The 23,923-nt window shown below is 41.9% G+C and overlaps 1 protein-coding gene across 18 annotated transcripts in view; it reads right to left on the minus strand.

The window, feature by feature from the left end:
* The window catches only part of PTPRT (protein tyrosine phosphatase receptor type T), an 856,519-nt gene that overhangs the window by 151,676 nt on the left and 680,920 nt on the right, over window positions 1-23,923 (minus strand). For all 18 annotated transcript variants that reach the window (XM_084887522.1, XM_084887521.1, XM_084887516.1 and 15 more), the window contains one exon: window positions 15,564-15,600. In XM_084887522.1, the coding sequence (XP_084743648.1) occupies window positions 15,564-15,600 (37 nt within the window). The remainder of the gene's footprint in view (window positions 1-15,563; window positions 15,601-23,923) is intronic.

Raw genomic sequence — 23,923 nt, forward strand, 5'->3', positions numbered from 1 at the left:
TTCTACCTCAGAAAACGTTAAGCCTCCTCCTGCACTCCAATTTCATTTTCCACTCAGTTCACTTGGATGTATCACCCTCATGTTTCACTTGGGTCCTTTAAGCAGCCCCCGAGCTGGGCTTCCTGCCTCCAGGCTTGCTCCCCTTCCATCCACGTCCATCTTTTAGTCAAAATGCGTCAATGGCCCTATCATTCCCAAAGTAATGGGCCCTCAGTGACAGCCCTCTGCCTGCCCTGCCTCCTCTCTCCACCCCCAAGACCACACTCGGTTCTGCCCACGCACAAACTCCTTTCCATCATCCACAGGCCCCTCCCTTCTTGTCTGTGGGCTTTACCTAGGATTGTCACTTTGTGTGAGACACACCCCCTTCCTGGCCACCAACGGCTCATTCTTCAGCTGTCAGGTCTTTCTCTCTAGGAAGTCTTTAGTGTCTCACCTGGGACAGACACCTGTCCCACTGGATTATAAATGGCTGCCTTCCCCTCTATAATTTCTATAATCTCCTTGAAGGGGCCTGGCCATGGTAGTGCCTCCTTAACTGCTGTACATCTGTGGTCTTGCACTGCACCTGGCACATAGTAGGTACACATTGACTATCTGTTGAATAAATGAAGGAACAAACGAAGAAATGATGAGTTAGAGAACTGATGTAACTTGCTCAAGGTCACAGACGTAATAGCTGGCAGAGGCGGGAGCCTGACTAATGCTCCTGTCCTTTCAAACCCACCACTTGCCTCTCTAAAGAAGGTGATATGGAAGGCTTGAAGGTCTCCTACGCGGGCCAAAGGCTGCTGGTTTCTTTAGTGATTCATCCAAAACTATATAAAGTTCTTATCCAAAACCATGAGACAGCTAGGGCATTTCATACCAACTGATAAACAGGAAATACATAATTACAAAAATTCACAGGAAGGGCAAGCTTGACTCACAGCCCTGAGAAGCTATAAAATGTATCCAACAATAAACCTGGTCAACAGCGATCATAATACTCCCTTAGAGGGGGGCAATGTCCCATTTTCAAAGCACCCTCCCAGGGAGAGGTCAGTCCACAGTGGCTCATGAGCCATACCCAACCACCCACTAGCTGTTCTCTGGATGGCCATGAGCTAACAATGGTTTTTACATTTTCAAATGGTCAAGAACAAAGTAAAAAGGAGAGACATAGTTTTGACATATAAAAGATTATATAAAGTTCACAATTCAGTGTCCAGAAAGAAATGTTATTGGAACACAGCCAGATTTATTTTATATGCACTATCTATGCTTTTGTACTGTAATGACAAAGTTGGATCATTCTGACAGAGACCATATGGCCTGCAAAACTAAAAAATATTTTCTATCTGGCCCTTCACAGGAATGTTTGCAACCCCTCTTCTAAGTGGCTATTTTTTTGTTAATTTTCCTTCCAGTCTTTTGAGATAGGCAAGACAAACACTGCTGGCCTTGCATGTCAGAAAAAGAAATCAAAGGCTTGCGAGAAGAGATGAATCATGTTTTCACCTGGCGATTCAGCAGCATCCTCTTGTTCTCCCCTGCTCCCGCCTGGCCTTGCCCGAGGAGCCCTTCCCTGACCCATTTTCTAACCTGTGAATAGGTGGCCTTCCAGACAGAGGCAGTCTGCTTCAGCACCTCCAAGCACTTCCCCTGATTCGGGACAATGTGCACATGCACGCTATGGAGCCACCCAGGGTCCTTGGGGTCCTGGTCTTGCTGGCCACTTCAGCTTCACCTCTCATCACACGTGGCCTCCACTGGTCGCACAGCCATTCCAGCAATTGTTGCTTTGCCTTGTCCTATGCATGCTCTCTTGTCTCCTAATGAATTGCACATGCTCCTTCCTCAGCTCAGAAGGTCTCCTTCCTCTCTAACCTTGTTCCACATGGTAATTATCACTCTTCTTTCAAAATATGCCTCAACCACATACCCGAGAATGCTCTGTTTCCCTTCTCTGTGCTCCCACAGACTCATGCATTTACTTACTTCCATTACAGCCCTTATCATACTGCACTGACACAATTTATCTATTTGCTGCTTTCCCATTAGCTGTTACTTGTTGAGTGCTTATTATAAGCCAGGCATTAGACGAAGTATTTTATGTCCACTAGCTCATTACATTCTTACATGAGCCCCAAGATATAGTGGTATTAACTGATACTGTTTTATATTTGGCAAAACTGAGACACAGAGCAGTTAAATACCTTTTCCAGCCTAGAATCAAAGACTATCCAAATCCAGCGGCAAAAGTTCTGAACCTCTAGGAGATGAGGAACCACAAATCAGTACTAAGTTGTACCCAATACATGTTTATTGAAAACGAAATGAAGAAATAAAATTCTGGTTCAGTATTTTTCACTTACTAGCTAGGTCACTTGGAAAATCATGTAAATTTAAGTTTCATTTTCTCTAGCTATAAATGGGGACAATAAGTATCTCATGAAGTTCTTTTAAGGAGCAAATGAAAAGTAGTCAAGCATTAGTTCAGTTGGCAGACCCATCCTACCCTTTAGGGCAAGCATGTCAAACTCAAAGGCTAACACAAACCAAATAAACAAGATCTGTGGTTCGTGGGCTGTGAGTTTGACATGTTAGTTCTAGGGATTCAACTCTACTCAGTAGGAATACTCAGCTATAAGGGATAGGCAAAGAGGTGTGTCTGGACAGGTGCTGGGATGGGGAGAGGTTTTCCTAGTAGGTGGAGTAGCAGCAGATAAGTGATGGATCATGGTTCTCGCAAGACACAAAGAGAAATAGAAAAAGAAAAAGAGTTCATATATATCATGCTAGAAATTAGTAATGTATACCTGTGACTGAGACATCTCTCCTTCTTCTTCTTCTTTTTAAAATATATTTTATTGATTTTGTACAGAGAGGAAGGGAGAGAGATAGAGAGTTAGAAACATCGATGAGAGAGAGCCATCAATCAGCTGCCTCTTGCACACCCCCCACTGGGGATATGCCCGCAACCAAGGTACATGCCCTTGACCAGAATCGAACCCGGGACTTTTCTGTCCCCAAGCCGACGCTCTATCCATTGAGCCAAACCGGTTTCGGCCATCTCTCCTTCTTATGCATGTGAAAGAATATAAGTTTCATCAAGGCCCCGTAAGTGGAACTGACATGAGTAATTTCTGAGTGAGGTAATGAAGATCCATGCTACCTCCTCCATACTTTCCCCGCCCATGCTATGGGATCCTTTGAGGCCATATCTATTTTGCATGTCATAACAACAAATGCACCTTACTGAGATTTGAACATCAATCTGTTGTCATAGCAAAGCCTAGCTCAGTGGTCAGCAAACTCATTAGTCAACAGAGCCAAATATCAACAGTACAACTAATTGAAATTTTTTTTGAGAGCCAAATTTTTAAAACTTAAACTTCTAATGCCACTTCTTCAAAATAGACTTGCCCAGGCTATGGTATTTTGTGGAAGAGCCACACTCAAGGGGCCAAAGAGCCACATGTGGCTCGCCAGCCACAATTTGCAGATCACTGGCCTAGACTATCCTGACTAATCCAGTGAGAGGAAAAAGAGGAAGTCTTTTGCTTTCTTCTCTCTCACCTGGTCTTCCACCAGGCACCTGGGTTTTTACTGGAAGATTTCATTACTGCTCTCTCTTCACAGTTTTCAGGCCTTGTTCACATGTACTACTATTAGTATATATGTCAGACATTGATGAAAATATTGAGACCATACAGAAAAAAAGAGGTCAATGCCCTAACCGGTTTGGCTCAGTGGATAGAGCGTTGGCCTGCGGACTGAAAGGTCCCAGGTTCGGTTCGGTCAAGGGCATGTACCTTGGTTGTGGGCACATCCCCAGTAGGGGGTGTGAGGAGGCAGCTGATCCATGTTTCTCTCATTGATGTTTCTAACTCTCTATCCCTCTCCCTTTCTCTCTTAAAAAAAAAAAAATCAATAAAATATATTAATAAAAAAAAAAGAAAAGAAAAAAAGAGGTCAGAATGCTGAGTACCTCAGACTTCCTTTCTGTTTTGTTCCCCCCCACCACCACTTCTAAAGCAATGAACGTTAAATGCAAAAAGATGCTGATGACCTAAAGATGGCACTGAAGCAGATAACCTTGAAGACAAACTAATTTATTGGTTTATTAGCTTCAATATGTTGTGGAAGTGAAGACAGCTGATGGCTCCTTGAGGTTTCTGCTCTAGATCCCAGGATTTGGCTTGGACACCACTGAAGAGAGACAAAATACCCATTATACCCTAAAGATTCTATTATCAACTATTTCTTAAAAAAAAAAAAAAAATCCTAAGAAGGAGTTAACAAATAGGAGTCAGGGGACCCTGACAATGGTCCATGGCCTATCACCCGGACCACAGTATTGATAAGATTCAAAATGGTGCCATAGAAATGCCATGTGCTTTGGAGTTAGATCTCAGCTACAGTTCTGGAGCACCTTGAGCTCTTTATTTAAACCTTTTGAGCCTATATGGCTTAAATTTTTTAGTAAGGAAAATAATCACTATTTAGTGCATAATATGGACCAGGCTTTAGTTCTTTTTAAAAAATATATTTTATTGAGTTTTATAGAGAGGAAGAGAGAGGGATAGAGAGTTAGAAACATCGATGAGAGAGAAACATTGATCAGCTGCCTCTTGCACACCTTCTACTGGGGATGTGCCTGCAACCAAGGTACATGCCCTGAGTCAAACCTGGGACCTTTCAGTCTGCAGGCCGATGCTCTATCCACTGAGCCAAACCAGTTTCGGCCAGGTTTTAGTTCTATCATTGCACTGTAACTCATGTCAACATACACATGACTGGTACACAATAGGTGGTTATTTTGTATATCCACTTTACCTTCAACTTCAACAAACATTGAAAGTTCATCAATGAAAGCTCAAATGGAGCTTTATTATCTTTATTTATAACTACAATAGAAGCCTGGTGCATGAAATTCATGCATGGGTAGAGTCCCTAGGGCTGGCTGGTAATCAGGGCCAATTGGGGCCTTCCTTCCCTGGCTGTTGACTGCCAGCCGGGGGTTTCCTTCGTTTTGTGCTGCACCCTGATGATCAATGCACACTATAACGAGCAATCAAACTTCCGTTCTCTAGGTTAAACTTTCATTCTCCCAGTAGAACTTGCTAGGGGACAATTTGCATATTAGCCATATATATATATATATTTGTCTCCAGCCTACCCAAATTTTTCTCTTTCTTTGACCCATTATCTTAAAAGACCTATTATTCCCTTTGTAAGATGCAACCACTTTTGAACAATAGATTTGAGCTAAAGTCAAGGTATTGAGTAGGTAATTCTCATTTCTAGTTTACAGGAATGGATTGAGACTCCCCAGGGACATGTGTGAAGGACAAGTTGATCTTGGTTTCTGTTTTCCTGGATTCCATGACACCAGCTTTGTCTTTCCTGAATGTGGTGTGGAGAAGGTAGGCATGTGTGTGAGTTTGTGTATTGGGGAAGGTGGCAGTTTGAGAGAATCTACAAAGTAGGGGGTAGGTAAACAACAGAAAACTAGTGAGATGTACCAGTTATTGTAGCAAGACAAATATTAAAGAAAGGGTTGGGATATTTAAAGATAATCTTTAGTTATTTTATGGTGTACTTATAATTAACCCTCTTCCTTCATTTTGTCACAAGACCTTCAGGAAAATCCATATTATTCTATTAGCAGTATAGGACCTAGAAGACACTGGGTGGAGGCAAAGGGGACACGGGGCAAGAGACCTTGTTACACTCAAGTAATTCTATAAGCCCCAGTATGGAAAACTCATCTCAGTGGGTTTAGTCAGGGAAGAATAGCACCATTCTATCCAAACCTCAAACACACACTCTGGGCTTTCCCCTCTGAAAATCTGGGATTTCTAAGAACTGAACAAAAACCAAGAGTTTTCCAATAGGCTAGTCACTACAGTCTGGCCTCTCACAAGTGGTCCCTCATTATGGCCCCAACTCCAGTTACCATGGCAACATTTGGGAATCTTCTGGTCCTAAGACCCTTCTGAAATTTCTGAGAAGATGATGAGAAAAGGAAAAGTGTCACAGTCAAAGGTTAGTAAGTGGATGAGCAAGATCCTATACTCTGTCAATAATTATTGGGTCGGCAACTAAGTAATTGCGGGTTTCACACATATATGGCTTCAGTTGAATTTTTAGGTTTGCAGACGTAGTACAAATGTAAAACACATTTTGTTATTTGATAGTTGGCTATTCAGCTGTTAATCAGTAAAAAATGTTTTTTGATCTGTTTTGTAGTTTTCGTTTGGCGTTCGTTGAAAAATGGAAAATCAAAAGGAACATTTTCGTCATATTTTGCTTTTTTATTTCCGCAAAGGGAAAAACGCATCGCAAGCTCATAAAAAGTTATGTGCTGTTTATGGTGACGAAGCCTTAAAAGAATGGCAGTGTCAAAATTGGTTTGCCAAATTTCGTTCTGGTGATTTTTCACTCAAAGATGAAAAACGCTCTGGTCGTCCAGTTGAAGTTGATGACGCCCTAATCAAAGCAATAATCAATTCGGACTGTCACAGTACAACACGTGAGATTGCAGAGAAGCTTCATGTATCACATACATGCATTGAAAATCACTTAAAACAACTTGGCTTTTTCAAAAACTCGATACATGGGTTCCTCACGAACTGAAAGAATCACAGTTAACATTAGCAGCTGCGATTTGCTAAAGAAACGTAATGAAAATGATCCATTTTTAAAACGACTGATAACTGGCGATGAAAAATGGGTTGTTTACAACAATATCAAGCGGAAAAGATCGTGGAGCAGGCCAGGTGAACCAACTCAAACAACATCAAAAGCTGATATTCATCAAAAGGTTTTGTTATCAGTTTGGTGGGATTACAAAGGAATTGTCTACTTTGAACTCTTACCACCCAACTGAACGATCAATTCTGATGTCTACATTGAACAACTAATGAAATTAAACAATGCAGTTGAAGAAAAGCGGCCCGAATTGACAAATCGAAAAGGTGTTGTATTCCATCATGACAATGCAAGGCCACACACATCTTTGGTCACTCGGCAAAAATTAATGGAGCTTGGTTGGGATGTTTTGCCACATCCACCATATAGTCCTGACCTTGCACCATCTGATTACTTTTTGTTTCGATCTTTACAAAACTCCTTGAATGGTAAAAATTTCAATAATGATGATGATGTCAAATCGTACCTGATTCAGTTTTTTGCTAATAAAAACCAGAAGTTTTTTGAACGTGGGATTATGATGCTGCCTGAAAGATGGCAAAAGGTCATTGATCAAAATGGGCAATACATTACAGAATAAAGTTATTTAGTTCCATGAAAAAATTGTCTTTGATTTTCTTTAAAAAATCCGCAATTACCTAGTTGCCGACCCAATACATATTATTGTTATGTAGGATCTTATCAAAATACAATGATTTATTGATGAAAAGATTAAATGCTAAAAAGCTGAGACCAGCATCTTTCCTATCCCCTTTATTTCTGCACTTTGAATCTAGCTGGAGTCTATTTGACAAAAGCCTGATTTGTATAATTGTATGAGATGTAATCAGAGTCCAGTCTTTCCTTTCCTTCCTTAGAGAACAGCAGAGAGGACATGTGATGAGTAGACCTCAGTCTCCAGGTCTCATATCAGAGAAGGTCTAAAAGAGAGAAGGAAGCTCAAGATGTTTATCATTATTATGTTCTTGACCTTTCCCATGTATTATCTCAAATAATCAGAGAAAGAACTAACAATCTCAGGCTTAAAAGTGAAGTGATAGACTCATAGGTTGGAACTTGTCCAAGGTCAAACAGTTAAGTTTTGGATGCAGGATTTCAATCCAGGTGTCTCTGATTCCCCACTATTCCATGCAACTGCTCAAGTAAACTTTATACATAAAATATAGGACCTTCCACATAGCATTGGATCAATGGAGAAGGGAAGGGCAGCAGACAATTCCTACATCAGACTTGGCTTCTCTTATCACCTGTGCATGTTATTTCTGTGGACAAGGAAGCCATGGCCACATCATTCCCCCTCTCAGCTCCAGTCGCAGTATCTGAAAAATGAGGGCATTGCACTGGAGATACTATCTGCAGGGGTGACCATCCACTATGGAGTGGAGAGAAAATGCTGGATGAAATGCTCTTCTTTTTATAATAGTGGAGCCACATTTACAAAAGACCATTGCCTAAATCTCTTGTCTGTTGCCATTGGGACAATGGGTTTAGTCTACCATGATCACCGGGCACCATAGTGCTATTGCTGACACTGGCCCCTTATCTCATGCTTCATTATTGAGTTTATCGTTCAGCACCTACTCTGAGGGTTTGCTTTAATCATCATTAGAGAGTGTTTACTAGATTAAAACTGTGGCTGTCTTCTGCAAAGAAGCTCTGCAAATGGCTTTATGAGTTCCCAGATTTATTTTGTCTCAATGACTCGTCTCAGTTTGCAAATCAAATCAAAGCTGATTTTTCTAACTGCCACTTGGGTGCAACCAGCGGGAATCAGCAGAGCCAGCTGTGCTTCCTTGATGGCTGTGCCAGAGATGGGAGTGAAGCTGCTTGCTGGTGGCCAGAGAGGTTCTAGAGAGAAGACAGCAGTCAAGCAAGTACCCGCTCAACTCTACAGGGGTTGGGGGAGCAAGTCAAGGGAAATGAATTTTATTTTATGGAAAGAGAAAAGGAAGACAGGACCTATGTGGCTTCAAAGATTGAGTGGCAGAAACACTAGGGAACCAGTCTGAACTCATGACATTGAGGCTCCCTCTAATTCAAGTGTCCAATGGTGGAAGCAACTCCCTGGGGGGAGTAGTGAGGTCCCTGTCACAGCAGGTACCAAGCAAGCCTTTGATTGTCTCTTTGTTAGTGGGGATTGTAGATCACATAGTTAATACCTACCTCTATCATTTTGCTTCTACTTTCCGAGAGAGAGTTCTGACAAGTAGCTTTTGTTTGAAAAATGAAATCATGGAAGACTGACATGTTAACATTCTATCTATCTATTGATTGATTAATAAATTGATACATCATTTGTTCATTCAACATGTTTTATTGAGCACCAATGTATGCCAGGATCTGGGAACACAACAGTGTTCAAAATAGGCATAATCCTTTCACTTCACTTAGAATCTAGCCGAGAGACAGATAGTCAACATGTAAGTAAACAGGTTTGAAAAAAAGTACTGGGTACAAATTACTGGAGAATGCTGGGGATATATATTAGATTGGAAGTCAGGGTGGTCTTTATAAGGAAGTCAGGTTTCAGCTACAGTCAGAAAGATGTATGCCTGTTAAGCAGATGCATATGATGGCCAGATAATTTCAGGCAGAGTGGGCAGGATGGGCAAAGGTCCTGAGGTAGGAAGGAGCTTGATGTGTTTTGAAGAATTGAAAGAAGACCAGTGTGCTGGAGTGTCTGCAGTAAATAAGGACATAAAGCTGGATGAGGCTGGAGGGCAGGGAGTGGCCAGGTCACACCACAAGTCTTGTGGATGCAGGGTTGTGGGTAATAAAAAGTGGCAAATTGAATGGAAGGTTGCATGCAGGGAGGCAGGGGAAAAATTAGACAAACATTTAATCGGTTGGTAAAGGGAGTCGGTTTCCAGAAGAGGAGCTGACTGGTATGGTTCATGAACTGAGCCTCCAGAGCAGAAACCATTCTCCCTTAGCCTGCCATGCCTGAGCCAGAAGACCTGGATTGAGCAACTTGGGTACCAACCACCTGCTCCCAAACTTTCACGTGATCCATTTTCTAAGTGTCATTTTGGGGCATGGTTAGCTAACATCTTCAACCTGGTTCCTAAACTGGGCCCACGACTCACGACTCACCTTCCAAATGTAAACATTACTGAATGGGTCCGAGTGTATCTCTCACCTTCTTACTTGCCCTTTCTCACAGTTCCTGTTTTAACTGCCAGAACAAAATTTTTTTTTAAATTGATTGTTTTTTTTGTTTGTTTGTTTTTGCTCTCTGACTCCTTAGTGCCCTCCCCCATTTCAAAGTCTGAATAATAGTTTTTTGTTTCTAAACCAAAACTTAATATTTGTTACCTACCATCTGCAGTTCTCTCTCTATAACTCTGGGCAGATTCCCAGAGCTAGAGTGGGCCAAGCAGAGGGCTTTTAACTTCCTCTTTTAGCTCTTGAGTTGAGGCAATCCATTGGCTTGTTGCTAAGCCTCAACCCAATGATGAAATACAACCTTTATATAGTAAGAGCCCTGTGGTACCCAGATCTTCTCTTCAGGTTGGTGGGCCATCTGCCAGATGTTGTGAGTGTTGAGGCTTACGGCTTATACCTGCGACCTTCTTCAGAGACCTGAGCAAGACTCAAGGGTGCCACTTCCCCTGGAACCACCTGAGATCCTGGGGAGGGAGGCAAGAAAAAGGAGAGGAGGTGCCAAGGACTGCCTGCTATGGGGGAGGAGGTAGCAATCCTGATCTTTTTGTCTCTAGGTAGAAAAAGGAGGAATTTACATTCCACCTGAATAGATTCTTGCTCAGCATTTTCTCACTCCCTGTCTCACTTCCCTCTTTCACTTACAGATTTCTTCCAGGAGCCCTCCCTCAGGACCTCCCAAGCACCAAATCCCTGCCTCAGGCTCTGCCGCAGGGAAGCTGTCTTAAGACTGCTCTCTTTCCTCTTCATCTGCTCTTTGATAAACTCCACTTCCCCATTTGGTTCTTCTAAAGTCAAAGCTAATGATGGCAGACCCCAGATGAGGTAGGAGATAAAGAAGAATGTGAATCTGGGCAGTGACCACAGCCCCCATCAATGGAAAAGACTGCCCCAAGGCTTCTGGGATGGACCAGTCCTGACCCTAGAGTTAACCTTCTATTGACAAGTACCAAACACACCCTCCCTGCAGTCTCTTAGCACCCCTTCAGTTTGAGGTTCTGATCTGCCTCTATAAATAAAAATCTCCTCCCACCCCACGCCGTGACATGTGGATCCACCAGCTGGATCCTCTCTAAACACAGGGCACTTGGCTCTTCCTGTGGGGGTGAGAAAGAGGTGGGCCAGGAGGGTGGATCCCCTCATAGTTTGAGGTTCATTCAGCTGGCCTCCAGATCTCACCCTTGCTCTGGTACCACACAGTCTCAGTGCTAATGGAGAAGGAGTGGTGCTGGGGCAGGGAGGCAAAAGTCTCCTACATGGCACCAGTCCCTAGAAGCAGAGCCTGAGATGATGGTCCGGGGCACGCATACCGTAACTACAATACATGGGACAACTTCAGTCCCGATTCTCTCTGGAAGCATTGGCCACAATTATCTGTTAAAAGCATCCATATAATGTCTGTGTCCACACTAGGCTGTGAGCCTGCTAAGGACAGGAACTATGATTGCGGGCTCACCACAAAATCGTAAATTCTTTTCAAGATGCCTGGCTGAGTGAGCTGACCCCATGGAGGAAATAAAAGTCATGGATAATAATAATAATAATAAAATTTCCAAAATAATTTGAAAGTAAATAAAACACTTTTAAGTTTATCATATCATGTCATGTCATGTCATATCAGATCATATCAGATCATAGAAATGGTGGGAGAAGTGTTGGTGTGCTGGAGCTGGCTTGCACCAGTTGTCTAGAGCTGGTTGCTCAACATTCAAGATTTCTTTCTTTTTTTTTTTTTTTTGCTAGCCAGTTGTAGCCAGTTGTTAAACCATTGACAATGTGAATGTGAAGGGATATTTACACCTGAATATCCACAAAGACAACAAATTAGGGCTTTTCTTTGACAAAGAGCAGGTCTATCAGCAAACCACTGGCGGTAGTTATGTTCAAAGGTTCTATGAATGGGTAGATGAGGATGGCTTTACATGGGATATGTTGTTTTAGGAAGATCCTGGGAGACCCCAAGGCCACTGAGCTTTGCTGCAGGGAGATGCTGACTCCGATGCCTTCACTCATTTCAGCAGGTGTTTTTCCAGGGCCCACATGTGCCAGGAACTTCCCGCAGTGGCAACACTTGATAGGCAAATTAGTGATTAACAGAGAGCAGCCCCTATCAAAGCTCCTCTCAAAGGGAAGTGCTGCCTGTTCAGGCCCCAGACTGTGATTGGATGAGCACCTGATGCTCCATGGTCATGTCAGGTCTGAGGAGGGTCCTGCTGCCATAGACCGGGGTCCTCTGCCTGAGGCAGCCTCATCTCACTCAGCTTCTGAAGGGAGCAGCAGCCAAAGCTGGGCCTCTAAAGCCCAGGTCCCCCTTCTGGCAGGGCTGGTTCCTGCTCCTTGCACACACTTGAAAACTGTGGGATTGCACTGTGAATGGCAAAGAGTCAGAGGCTCCGATGGGAACGGCACTGACACGCCCCTGACTGCATGCTTCCTGTTTGGGGTTGAACAGTGACTCCCCCCTAAATTCAAATGTTAAAGTCCTAACCCCCAGTACCTCAGAATGTGACCTTATTTGGTAATAGGGTCCTTGCAGAAGCAATTAGATAGGATGAGGACATACTGGAGTAGGGTGGGCCCCTCATTTCAATATGACCAGTGTTCTTGTACAGAGAAATTTGGACACAGAGATGCACACAGGGAGAATACCATGGATGATGAAGGCACAGATTGGAGTGGTCCTTCTACAAGCCAAGGGACTGAAAAGATTGCCAGCAGAAGCCGGGGAGAGGCCCGGAGCTGATCCTGCCCTCACAGGCCCAAGGAGGAACCAACCCTGCAGACACTTGATGTCGGACTTCTAGCCTCCAGAACGGAGAGACAGGACGTTTTGGTGTTTACGCCACTCAATCTGTGTGCCTCTGGCACAACAGCCACAGAAGACCAATGCAGGTCCCTTTCTTGGCAACCCTCAGCATTCCATCAGAGTGACGCACAGTGACAGGACCCGCAGACAAGGTGTGTGGCATGTCACAGAAGATGCGCGGAGCCTGGGGCCAGGTCAGAACGACCCCGTGTGTGTGTTCTGAGATGCTCCGTTTGTAATGGCTGCCCTCCAGTTCTGCGAGACTCATACAGCGAACCACACACACTGTCTGGTGTCACCACGGGCAGGGATGGGACACAGGCAGCTGCTTTCTCACCAGAGCCCTGGCCTCGAGTCTGCACACAAGCTCATGCGCCAGGGGCTGGATGCCGCAGACACGTGAGGAAGGTGCCAGAATGCCAGAGGTGGAGGAGCCTGGAGGAAACAGATGGCCCATGGAAACTGCCATCGGGACTTCCCATACTCATGGTGCCTGAGGGATGCCCAGTATCGTATTCTCCTCTATTAAAAAGAACAGTGTTTTCAGCAAACCCACAAAGAGGGAAATTTGATTCAGGAAAGAGACAGGTTAAATATCGATTCCTAGCCTTCGATCCTGATGCAGAGTCCCCATGGGCAGGGCATGGATTTAGATGGAGTTTGTCTTTAATCGACTGAGATGGTCCATTAGCAATGCCAGGCACAGAGCGACACTAACCAAACACAGGTTCCCTTCCCTTGTCTTTGCTCTGCAGTCACCAAGTGCCCTCTGATCCGAGGGGTGCTGTGTGGGCATCCCTCCGTGAGCTGTGGTGGAGGGCATGCTACATCATCCAGCTCCCTGCCCCATTCCCATGTGCTGTTGGAGCCCTGCTCTCGGGGCCACAGTGACGGCCCTCAATGAGCTGGAAACCTCGGGTGTGGCTGCTCAGAGACACTCTGACTCCTGACTCCTCCAAGCTCTGCCAGGGCGCGGTCAGCTGGGCACGTATCAGTCATTCATGTTGCTATCCCTCCAGACCTTCCAGGTACACATATTCTACTGTGACATATAGGTCAAACAGAGGAGAAAACCTAAGGGTGCTGAGGAGAGAGGAGAGCTTTCTGTTCTCTAAAGACCATTCAGTTCTCCCGCAGACCAGCAAGGTGCCTCAGCAGCAGCATGCCAGGGTGGGCCCCTGTGCGCGCACAGTGGGTCGTCAACATCCCAGGAAAACAGTGGTAAGTACTCTCTCAGAGTCCCCATACATACCTACTGCTTATCCAGTCACATGTTCCCAATTCTTAAGATATGCTCCAACAAGCTACTTGTTAGGTGGCCTATGTCTCAGAGGGTATCCTTAGATGCCCACATGCCCATGGTGGGCAGAATGACCACATCAACCCACCCTTGTCTAGAAATCTAAGGCTAGAGGGGAAGCATGGAGCAGCATCACAGAGGGTATCTACGTAAGTTCCTTCCCTCTCCCAGCTGCCTGTGTAAGCTGGATGCCACAGACGCTGCTTGCCGCCTAGAGCTCTAAAGCTACCCAATGGATGGTGTCCCTCTTCCAGATGATCTGTTGTCTTCAGGGAAAAGTCTGCAAGACTGTGATTTGTGTCACTTTTGCTTGCAGGCCATCGATTCTCCTGGCCTCCTCACAAAGGGCTTTTCATTTCTTTCTGTCTAGTAGCCCGAGTTCCCCAGAGGGAACAAGTTAGGGACATGCCGACCCCTCACGACTTCTGTGAAATCAGGATGAGCTCTTGTCACAAATAGTGCCCTGTCTTCTCCTTCCTCTCGCATCTTCTCTGTTCTGCCTACAAATTGATCTTATTTCCTTCAAGGTTGTAAAAGCTGTGCTTGGCTGGTCTTGACACATGTTTGCCAAATAACCATAGATATCCTTTCTTCTCTCTCTCTTCCTCCTCCCTTCTTCCCTCCTTTCCCCTCTCTCTTTCTCTTAGTCTCTGTCTGTCTCAATCTCTGTCTCCCCTCTCCAATATATCTGTGCATTTTCTCTGTATGTGTGCATGTGTCCATATATTCATATATATAACACACATAGTTGGGTCATTGTTTTTATCTATACTTTATATCTATGACTATATTTATATTTATAATGGTCATCTCCAAAAAAGCAACCTACAAAACTATATATGCTATCAATAAAAGCAGGGAACAAAATAGAATTGCCCCAATTTTGGTGTGTTTATATGGGAAGGATAGCTGTTAAAAATAGCAATTCTATAACAAAAAGATAAACTTGATATCTAACCATTCAACCCTGTAAGAGGTTAAATGATAACAAACTATTCATTGATTTTTTTTTAAAAGAGTAATAAACAGAAACATGTACTGATTGAAAGAGGCAAACAATTCAATTATAATTAGGAAAACAGAAAGTGATGAGCCTTAACAATGCTGCCTTAGTTTTTGGAGGAAGTGTTGAAAATGCCAACTACAAAACAAAGCCATGTTTCTTTTCTCATTATCAAAGGCATCAACAGTAATCACCTCATTTTTGCAAGCCATGTGCCAATTGAATAAAGCACAAAACCCATAAGACAGGTTTAATAGACATGTTTAAAAATTTCAACATAAACAAAGATCTAAACTCAAGAATATATAGCAGAAGAATATTTGAGTAAACTTATATTACCCACTGACTATCATACCAATTCATCCATCCATTGATTCAACAAATATGTTCTGAGCTCTTGCTATGCTTCAGGCACTGTGTTATTAATATATATACACAGTCAGGTATACATTAATACCTAGATGCAAATGATTCCAATAAATATAACAATTCTTTCTCATCATTGTTGCCTACACTCTCCCTGTGTGGCTAGTAGGAGGAATAGTTAAGTGACTAAAGAATGGCTGAAGACAGACAAGAACATGCCAACATACCTTTCGTAGCAAGACGAACACAGTTGATTTTGGTCTCCTGTGAACAACAAAAGTAAGGCTCTAGTTAATTAGTTGTGGGTTTGGTTTGCTATATAAAGAAAAAAAACATATATATATATTTGCATATATACACATTAATATGCATTTTTAATTATAATTTTAAATTTGTCCTTTCCATTCCTCCCCTCTTTGCTCTCTCCCCCCTGTATTGGAATCTCTTTTTAATTCTATTTCTTCATTTCTTTTCAATCTAGGGACACACTTCCTTCCTTTCGCATCCTGGTTCCCATCACCTCATAAGCTTCTTCCCCAGGCAAAACCACTGTACAAACATATCAGATATTGCCCACCAGAGAACAACTTTCACAACAGCACTAAGTGGACACATGATGGCATGCTGTGTGATTTAGCTACATGGGATCCTGAAAGAACCCATGGGTTTGTAAATGGAACCGAGGGCATCTTTGGGAAACTTTGCTATAGGTAAACAATGCATCTATATCACAGACCGACATAGACATGTGGCCATAGTCTGCCAATATGAATGCTTAAGATCCAAACTGAGAAGTTCATGTTCAAAAAGTCACTTTGGCCCTGACATCTCTGGTGGACCTCGGTTTTCATAGATAATGTTGTGTGTGTATGTTTACATGGCAATAGAATCTGTGCAGAGAGACTATCTAATCATTTTTGGCTGGTCCCCTGTGGACAGCATCCATAAGTTTTTGGGGTTGCTGAGCATGAAGCTGAGTTACAGAAGATAATGAGCTTAGCCTATTTTATTAGGATCATCTCCCAGGAAGTCCTGGAACAAGTTGAAAATTCCAGTTCACTAAGTCAGTGTTTTTCAACCTTTTTTGGGCAAAGGCACACATGTTTCATGAAAAAAATCACGAGGCACACCACCATTAGAAAATGTTAAAAAATTTAACTCTGTGCCTATATTGACTATATATAAAGTAATTCTCTTGAATAGGAATCAAATAAACACAAAGAAAGTATTTTATAATTACTTTATTATGAAATATTAAGTAAACAAAATAGTGAAAAATTATAAAATTCTTGTCTTGTCTGCACCTACGGCACACCAGGCAACATCTCTAGTGTGCCGCGGAACAGCGGTTGAAAAACGCTGCACTAAGTTACGCCCCCAGTAATAGTCTGAATGTAGTGTTAGCAATAAAAATAAAAGATAAAGAATGAAATGTGTGTGTGTGTGTGTGTGTGTGTGTGTGTGTGTGTGTGTCTCAGGAACACAATGATTGCCTTGCTCATGCTTACTCATAGGAACCATTGCATTTTGAAGGCACTTGTGTTAGCTAGGATAGAAAAGGTTACGCAAATATAATAAAACCCATGAACTTCAGTGGCTAGAACCAGCAAAGCTTTAGTTTCTATTCAAGTTACATGTCCAATGTAGGTGTGTGGCAGGGTCTGGGAGGGCAGAGTGGTGGTTTTGGGAGATTCTCATCACTGTAGTCACTCAGAGACAAAGGCTGGCACCTCCACTTCAACACCAGGCTTCAGTGTTCACTGAGGCAGGAAAGAGAAGGCTGAAGAGTCTTGATTTACATACAACACTTTGTATCAGAAGCAACACTGTTTTGACTTAGGTTTCATTGGCTAGAACTAGTCCTGTGGCCATGCCTAACTTTAGTGAGGTTACTGGAGTCCTCCATGCACTCAGAAATAGAGAAGAAATGCTAAGAGTCTATTTTAAAACAGCAGAGTCTATTTTATCTATGCATACCTCTGAATGCTAGAAATTGTCACTTCTATTAAACTCACGTATGACTCCTCAGTGGTCTTGATTCTGTTCCCTAAACCAGTGATCACCAACTGGTGGTCCATGAGGTCCTAAATGTTGGCATCCGCTGCCCTAAACCACAGGCAGTGTGCTCTTGTTTGCATAGGAAAGATGTCTGTATATTGGAATATGGCTTTCAGTTCATTAACATTCTTGTTCCTCAACAACTTCTCATATGATAAGAGTCTAAGACCTTTGAATCATCCTAGCCACGCATCCTAGGACTTCCTCCAATTGTCCCTCTTAGTGAGAAAGGACTATAAAAGTAAGCAATAGTCTCCATGTGGTCTTGTCAACATATGATCACCTAGCTATTCACTTTTTTCTTTTTTCTACTTTCCTTACTTCTACAGGGCTTCTATTAGCATAGCAACATCCTAATTTATAATCGATCACAGTGAATGTGCCAACCATTTGCAACTTCTTCCTCCCTCCCCCAACCAAAATGTATCTGCCTGCTTCTACATCTACAGATGTGGTTGTATTTCTGAAACTCAAGTACAGTCATAAACACCTACCACCTTCCTTGACTCATTGGATTACTACAACCTATCACCATATCCTCCACTATCTGCAAGTTTTTGGGCACAATTTTTCTCGAACTTCATCCAGGTTACTAATGAAGTAGACACCTGTAAAAGGCCAATGGTAGAGCTCTGTAGCATGTACCAGAATACTTCTTCCAGGTTGGCATTCATCTGTTCACCAGTATCGAACTAGTTACTCATCTCCCCAAGTGCTTTGTCACTCAGGTGTTAGTGCTACATTTTCCCACAAAATAATTTGGGAATAGGGTCACATTTACTTTAGACACTGATTCCCTGTCTATTGTATCTCTCTAATCTATCAGCCCACGGACTCCCTTAAAGAAAGAAGGTTGGGTTGACATGACTTGTTTTGGGGACAAGTCTTTTCTTTCCTCTCTATTTTTACAGAGAAAGTGTTTCTATTTAAAATGAATAATTGTTTTATTTTATATGCAGATTTGTGAAAAGAATAGGACACATTATGGTGTTAATATATGAACTATTCATTTGAGGCATTCATATGATATTTGAAGTTTGTTATATTTCAAGAAATTTTTTTTAATGAACACATATGGAATATGGAGAAAAGGGAGAATAACTGATAAAAATATAGAAATAGAGTAGAACTCTCTACATATGATGCCAAAGAAACTACATCACAAATGAGTTAAAACTTAAAAGTGATGAAAAAGGTGATCAAACTAGTATTTTTTGTTGTTGTTGTCTTCATGCTTGGAGAAGAAACAAACTTCTTTAAATCTCCTTACCTTCCATTTTTGTTCATTGGTTAAAGGTCAGTGAACTGAAGCCTGAGATAGTTAAGGAAATACAACTGCAGAGAACTGAAGATCTGCTAATCGTCATGTACCACAATGATCATCACTGAGAAGTTGAGTCTCATGGGAGGGGTGCTAAGAAACCAGAGATGGTCAGCAGGACCTCCCACTTCATATTAAGACAAAGAAAAAATATTTTGTAAATCCTACATTAGAAAATTTGCCAATTTGATGCATGACTGCTGAATATAACTGTGGGCAAGGGTTTGATGAGCCAACACTGTTGGGGGTGATTTGTAACTATGTTATCTAGACTTTAAAGAGAATCAATCTAATCTCTTTACCTCTAAGAATCTATTCTCAGTGAATCACTTCAATATTCAAAGATTTTGGTTCTGGTGTTTTTATAAACATGGCAATGATGAGCACCATATCTATCTAGCCCTACAGACATGATAAAGGAATTTGTGGCCTACCCACACAGTGGAGTATTACCAAGCTGTTAACAAACATGATTATAGGGCTTTGCAATTACATGTAATAGTACACATAAGGAATAAAGAGAGGGACAATTTTTCTAACAATGTACAGACAGATAAAAGCATTGAAAATAAGTCCTGATGGAAATATATTAAATCCTAAAAATTGTTGCACAATCAGTTTGAAGTATAACGTGTGTGTAGATGGTTTTAATGATCTTAAACACTATTTGCTAAATTCTCACAAGTAAATGCACATCGATGGCCAGCACCTAGATATAAACACCCAACATTGCCAGCATCTCAGAAACTTATCCATGCTCCCCTGAGTCACTTCATCCTGCAAAGGTGACCACTGACCTGTTTTCTGACTATCTATCTATCTATCTATCTATCTATCTATCTATCTATCTATCATCTATCTAGACTTTAAAGATAAAGCTTAAAGTGTATTATGCCAAAGGGAGTCCTGAGTGGCTGCTATGGTTTATTCTACTTACTACCTTCTCTTCCCTACTAGGTCATTTGAGAGAACTTTCGAATTCTCATTAGCATCATCTTCCTTCCACAGTTGATGCATGAAATTGGGCCATTTCCCAACACCACCTCCTCCACCACGCATCTCTTAAAATCTATTCTCTATAATCTTGTGTGTGTCTGATTATGCTTAACTCTCCCTGGCTCTGACAAACATGACACTGACATGTACTCTTTCTTCCAAGTTCCTGACACTTTTAATTCTATAACCAATTTGTCTTTGTTGGTTAGACACAAGTACAGAATAACAAAGTCCTGGGTCAATCTCTTGACCTTCTGGGTGACTGAATTGTTAGCAAGCAAGTCTGAAACATGCTTGAAGTTTTGTATCTTATTGTATGGGAAATCTGGCCAGTATGCACATGCCAAAAGTCCCCAATCAGTTCCATAAATAGGAAATGAGTATTATTTTTGTGTGTGTGCTTGGATTGAGTAAGGCTTTGGAAAGAGAAAAACATTTCGCATTTTCAGTTCTATCTCCACAGTACAACACAATTTCATTTCCCCAACATTTTAAAATTTTTTTATTGTTTTAACAATTAAAAAATATTTTTATTGATTTCAGAGAGAAAGGGAGAGGGAGCGAGAGATAGAAACATTAATGATGAAAGAGAATCACTGATCCTGCACTCCCAACACTGGGGATAATGCTCATAACCTGGCCATAGGCCCTGGACAGGAATTGAACTGTAACCTCCTGGTTCATAGGTCAACGTTCAATCACTAAGCCAGGACAGTCGAGCTTCCCCATAATTTTAACCTCATTCATACCCACATCCTATGCCAGACATGCAAATCTACACACAGGTATATATCACCTTGGGGTAAAATATAATGACCTCACTATTGTGCTTCTTTTCAGACCTGCTTCTACTCAAGGCCCTGCTAGTGTTGGGCAATATTAAGCAAGTCATTGCCCCTCTCTGTGCTCACTTTCCCCATCAATCAAATGGCAGAGAAAGGAATAGAGAAGGCCATTTTGGCCGAGTAGGCATTACATTGTAAGGTTGCTTCAAGTTCTCAAATGTTGAGTCTGGTTTCAGCTACTGGCAGTACTCCTGCTCTTTCAGTTCACTGTCCTCATGAACATGCAAACACTATTTTTTATTGACTTCAGGGAGAAATGGAAATAGAGATAGAAATAGAAACATCAATGATGAGAGATAATAATTGATTGGCTGCCTCCTGCATGCCCCCTACTGGGGATTAAGCCTGTAACCTGGGCATGAGGCCTTGACCAGAATCAAACCTGGGACCCTTCAGTCCACAGGTCAACGCTCTATCCACCAAGCCAAACTGTTTAGGGCTGCAAACACTATTTTCTAATACTTGCAACAGCATTAGATAACTTTTCTCACTCCATATCACTGCATTCCACAAAAGTAGCTTTTTTTTCCTTTTTTTTTTTTTTTTTTTTTTTTTTAGTAAGCTATTACTTACCTTATTTTTTCGTAATGTGTCACATCAATATTCCCTTATTTACTCATAATCTCCATTTTGAGACCATGCCAAATTCTATCCATCCATCCATCTATCCATCCATCCACACATCTATCTTTTGACTACTTCCTGAAATTTGAGGATGTCTCTAATTAAGGGTCTTACAATAGCTGTTGTTTATTATCCAGAGGACTTAGGTTAAGCATTATTGCCAACCTGGTAAGAATCAATAGTTACCTGTGTAATACACACAATTCTTACTCTCCTCTCCTACTTAATAGGAGTTAGCCCTGATCTCATAGTTTCCAGTTACTCTAACTCATGTCTTTGTCTTCCCCAAGATTGAGCTGCAGAGTCAATATGAGATTGAGCCTTGATCCCACAGTCATTCTATAGTTTTCCAAATTACTTAAATGTATGTAGTTTTTATTTGTTAATTATACCTCCACTAGAGTCATGATGCACAAAATGCGTGCAAGGGGTTTGGCCCGAGCAGCCACGGTGGTTGCCTTGGCCCTTGCAGCCCTGGCTTTGTCCGGAAGACCATTTGGCTGTCCAATCTAATTAGCATATTGTGCTTTTATTATTATAGATAATGCTGGAAAAAATGCTAACAAACTAAATAGGATGAAATTAAATAAGAAAAGACCATATTAAAAGAATTGAAAAGTTTAAGCACAAAGATAACTACTAGAACAAAAATGCAAAATTTTCAACTAGTAAATATCAAAAGAAATCCTACCTTATGAAAGAGTAATATTCAAATTAACCATCACTCTGCTCAAGCCATGCCCACCAGCCAATCAGAGCGAGTATGTAAATTAACCCCAGCCAAGATGGCTGCAGCCACAGAGCAGTTGAGAGAGGCGTGGGTTTCCCCAGCAACAGAAGCCAAGCTTTCCATACACCCTGGCAGGCTTAGGCCTCCACTCAAGGCTACAAAGTTTCAATTATAGAAGACACATGAACCCCAACAGAAATGGGAGCAGCCAGCCACAGAGCCAGCAAAGTTTCAATTGTAAAAGGTAAATAAATTCCAAATACCAAGGCCTCCACTTGGGTCGCCAAGGGGCGTGGTCAGCTACAAACAACCACAGGCCCCTTGCCCAGGCTGCCCCACACCCCAAGGGAACCCCCACCCTGATCCGGGACACTCTTCAAGGCAAACCAGCTGGCCCCCACCCCTGTAACCAGGCCTCTATCCTATCTAATAAAAGAGTAATATGCATATTGACCATCACTCCAACACACAAGATGGCTGTCCCCATGTGGTCAAAAATCCTGCTCCCATGTGGACACAAGATGGACACCACAAGATGGCCACCAGGGGAGGGCAGTTGGGAGGCACCAAGCCTACAAGGGAGGAAAGTTGGAGGTGATCAATCCTACAGGGGAGGGCAGTTAGGGGTGGCCAGGCCGGCAGAGGAGGGAAGTTGGGGGCAAACAGGCTGCCAGGGAAGAGGTTAGACATCAATCAGGCTGGAATGGGAATAGTTAGGGGGTGATCAGGCTGGCAGCAGAAGCAGTTAGGGGAAATCAGGAAGGCAGGCAGGTGAGCAGTTGGGAACCAGCAGTCCTAGATTGTGAGAGGGATGTCCGACTGCCCCTTTAGACCCGATCCCAGTTTAACATCCCTGGAGGTGTCCCAGATTGGAGAGGGTGAAGGCTGGGCTGAGGGACAGCCCCACTCCCCACCCTGTGCATGAATTTCATGCACCGGGCCTCTAGTTTTAAAATAAAAAAATAAGACACCCTAGCATGTATTATGTAATTATAATAGTAAATTACGATATACACAACATATAACAGAGTTAGACTATATTAGTCACATCAACAACTGTGAATAGGTTTAACTCATATAATTAAATGAAAAAGATTTCAAATTGTCTCATAAAGCAAGACCTAACTTTCTGCTCTCTATAAAAGTCACATCTAAAATAAAGTAAATAAAAAAGTAGGCAACAATAAAGAAATTAGAGGAACTATAAATGGCAAATAAAAATAAAAAAAGCAATAGTAGTGATCTTGGTATCAAACAGAGTAAAATGCCATTTAAAACACATTAAACATAACAAACAACACTTTTTCATGCTGGAACCCACAATTAACAAGAAATATAACATCCATGAATATCTATGAACCAAAACCCCAAAAAATCACTTTTAGGAAGTAGAAACTACAGGAGATGCAAGAGAATAAGAAAACTATTGTCAGTATAATTAACATCAAGTGGCAAACAAATAGCCAAATATATAGAAGAGCTATAATAATTAATCAGATCTGTGAATATATATCAAATCCTACAGCCTGATAATAGAGGAAAAACTTCTTATGAGCTTCTGAAAGTCACAAATATTGACCATAGATGAGCTCATTAAGAAAGCATTGCAATGTCCCATAAAGCAGAAATATTATAAGTGAGATTCTACGATTATAACATGAAAAATTATTAAGACTATTAAAGCCCAGCTGGTGTGGGTCAGTGTCTGAGTGTTAATCTATGAACCAGGAGGTCACCATTTAATTCCCATTAGGGTCTATGCCCGGGTTGTGGGCTGGATCCCCAGTTGAGGGCTTGCTGAGAATCTGATTAATAATTGTCTCTCATCATTGATGTTTCTATCTCTTCCTCTCAGAAATCAATAAAAATAAAAAAGAAATCCATTGTTATAATATAACATAGTAATAGATCAAAGGAGAAAATTACACTTCCTCTACTCATGCAAAATAGCATTGGGCACAATTTTAACACCCACTCCTGATTTTAAACAAAACTCAAGAAAATAGAAATTGA

The sequence above is a fragment of the Pipistrellus hanaki genome (genome assembly GCF_964339955.1).
Source record: "Pipistrellus hanaki genome assembly, chromosome: 6".
Lineage (NCBI taxonomy): Eukaryota > Metazoa > Chordata > Mammalia > Chiroptera > Vespertilionidae > Pipistrellus > Pipistrellus hanaki.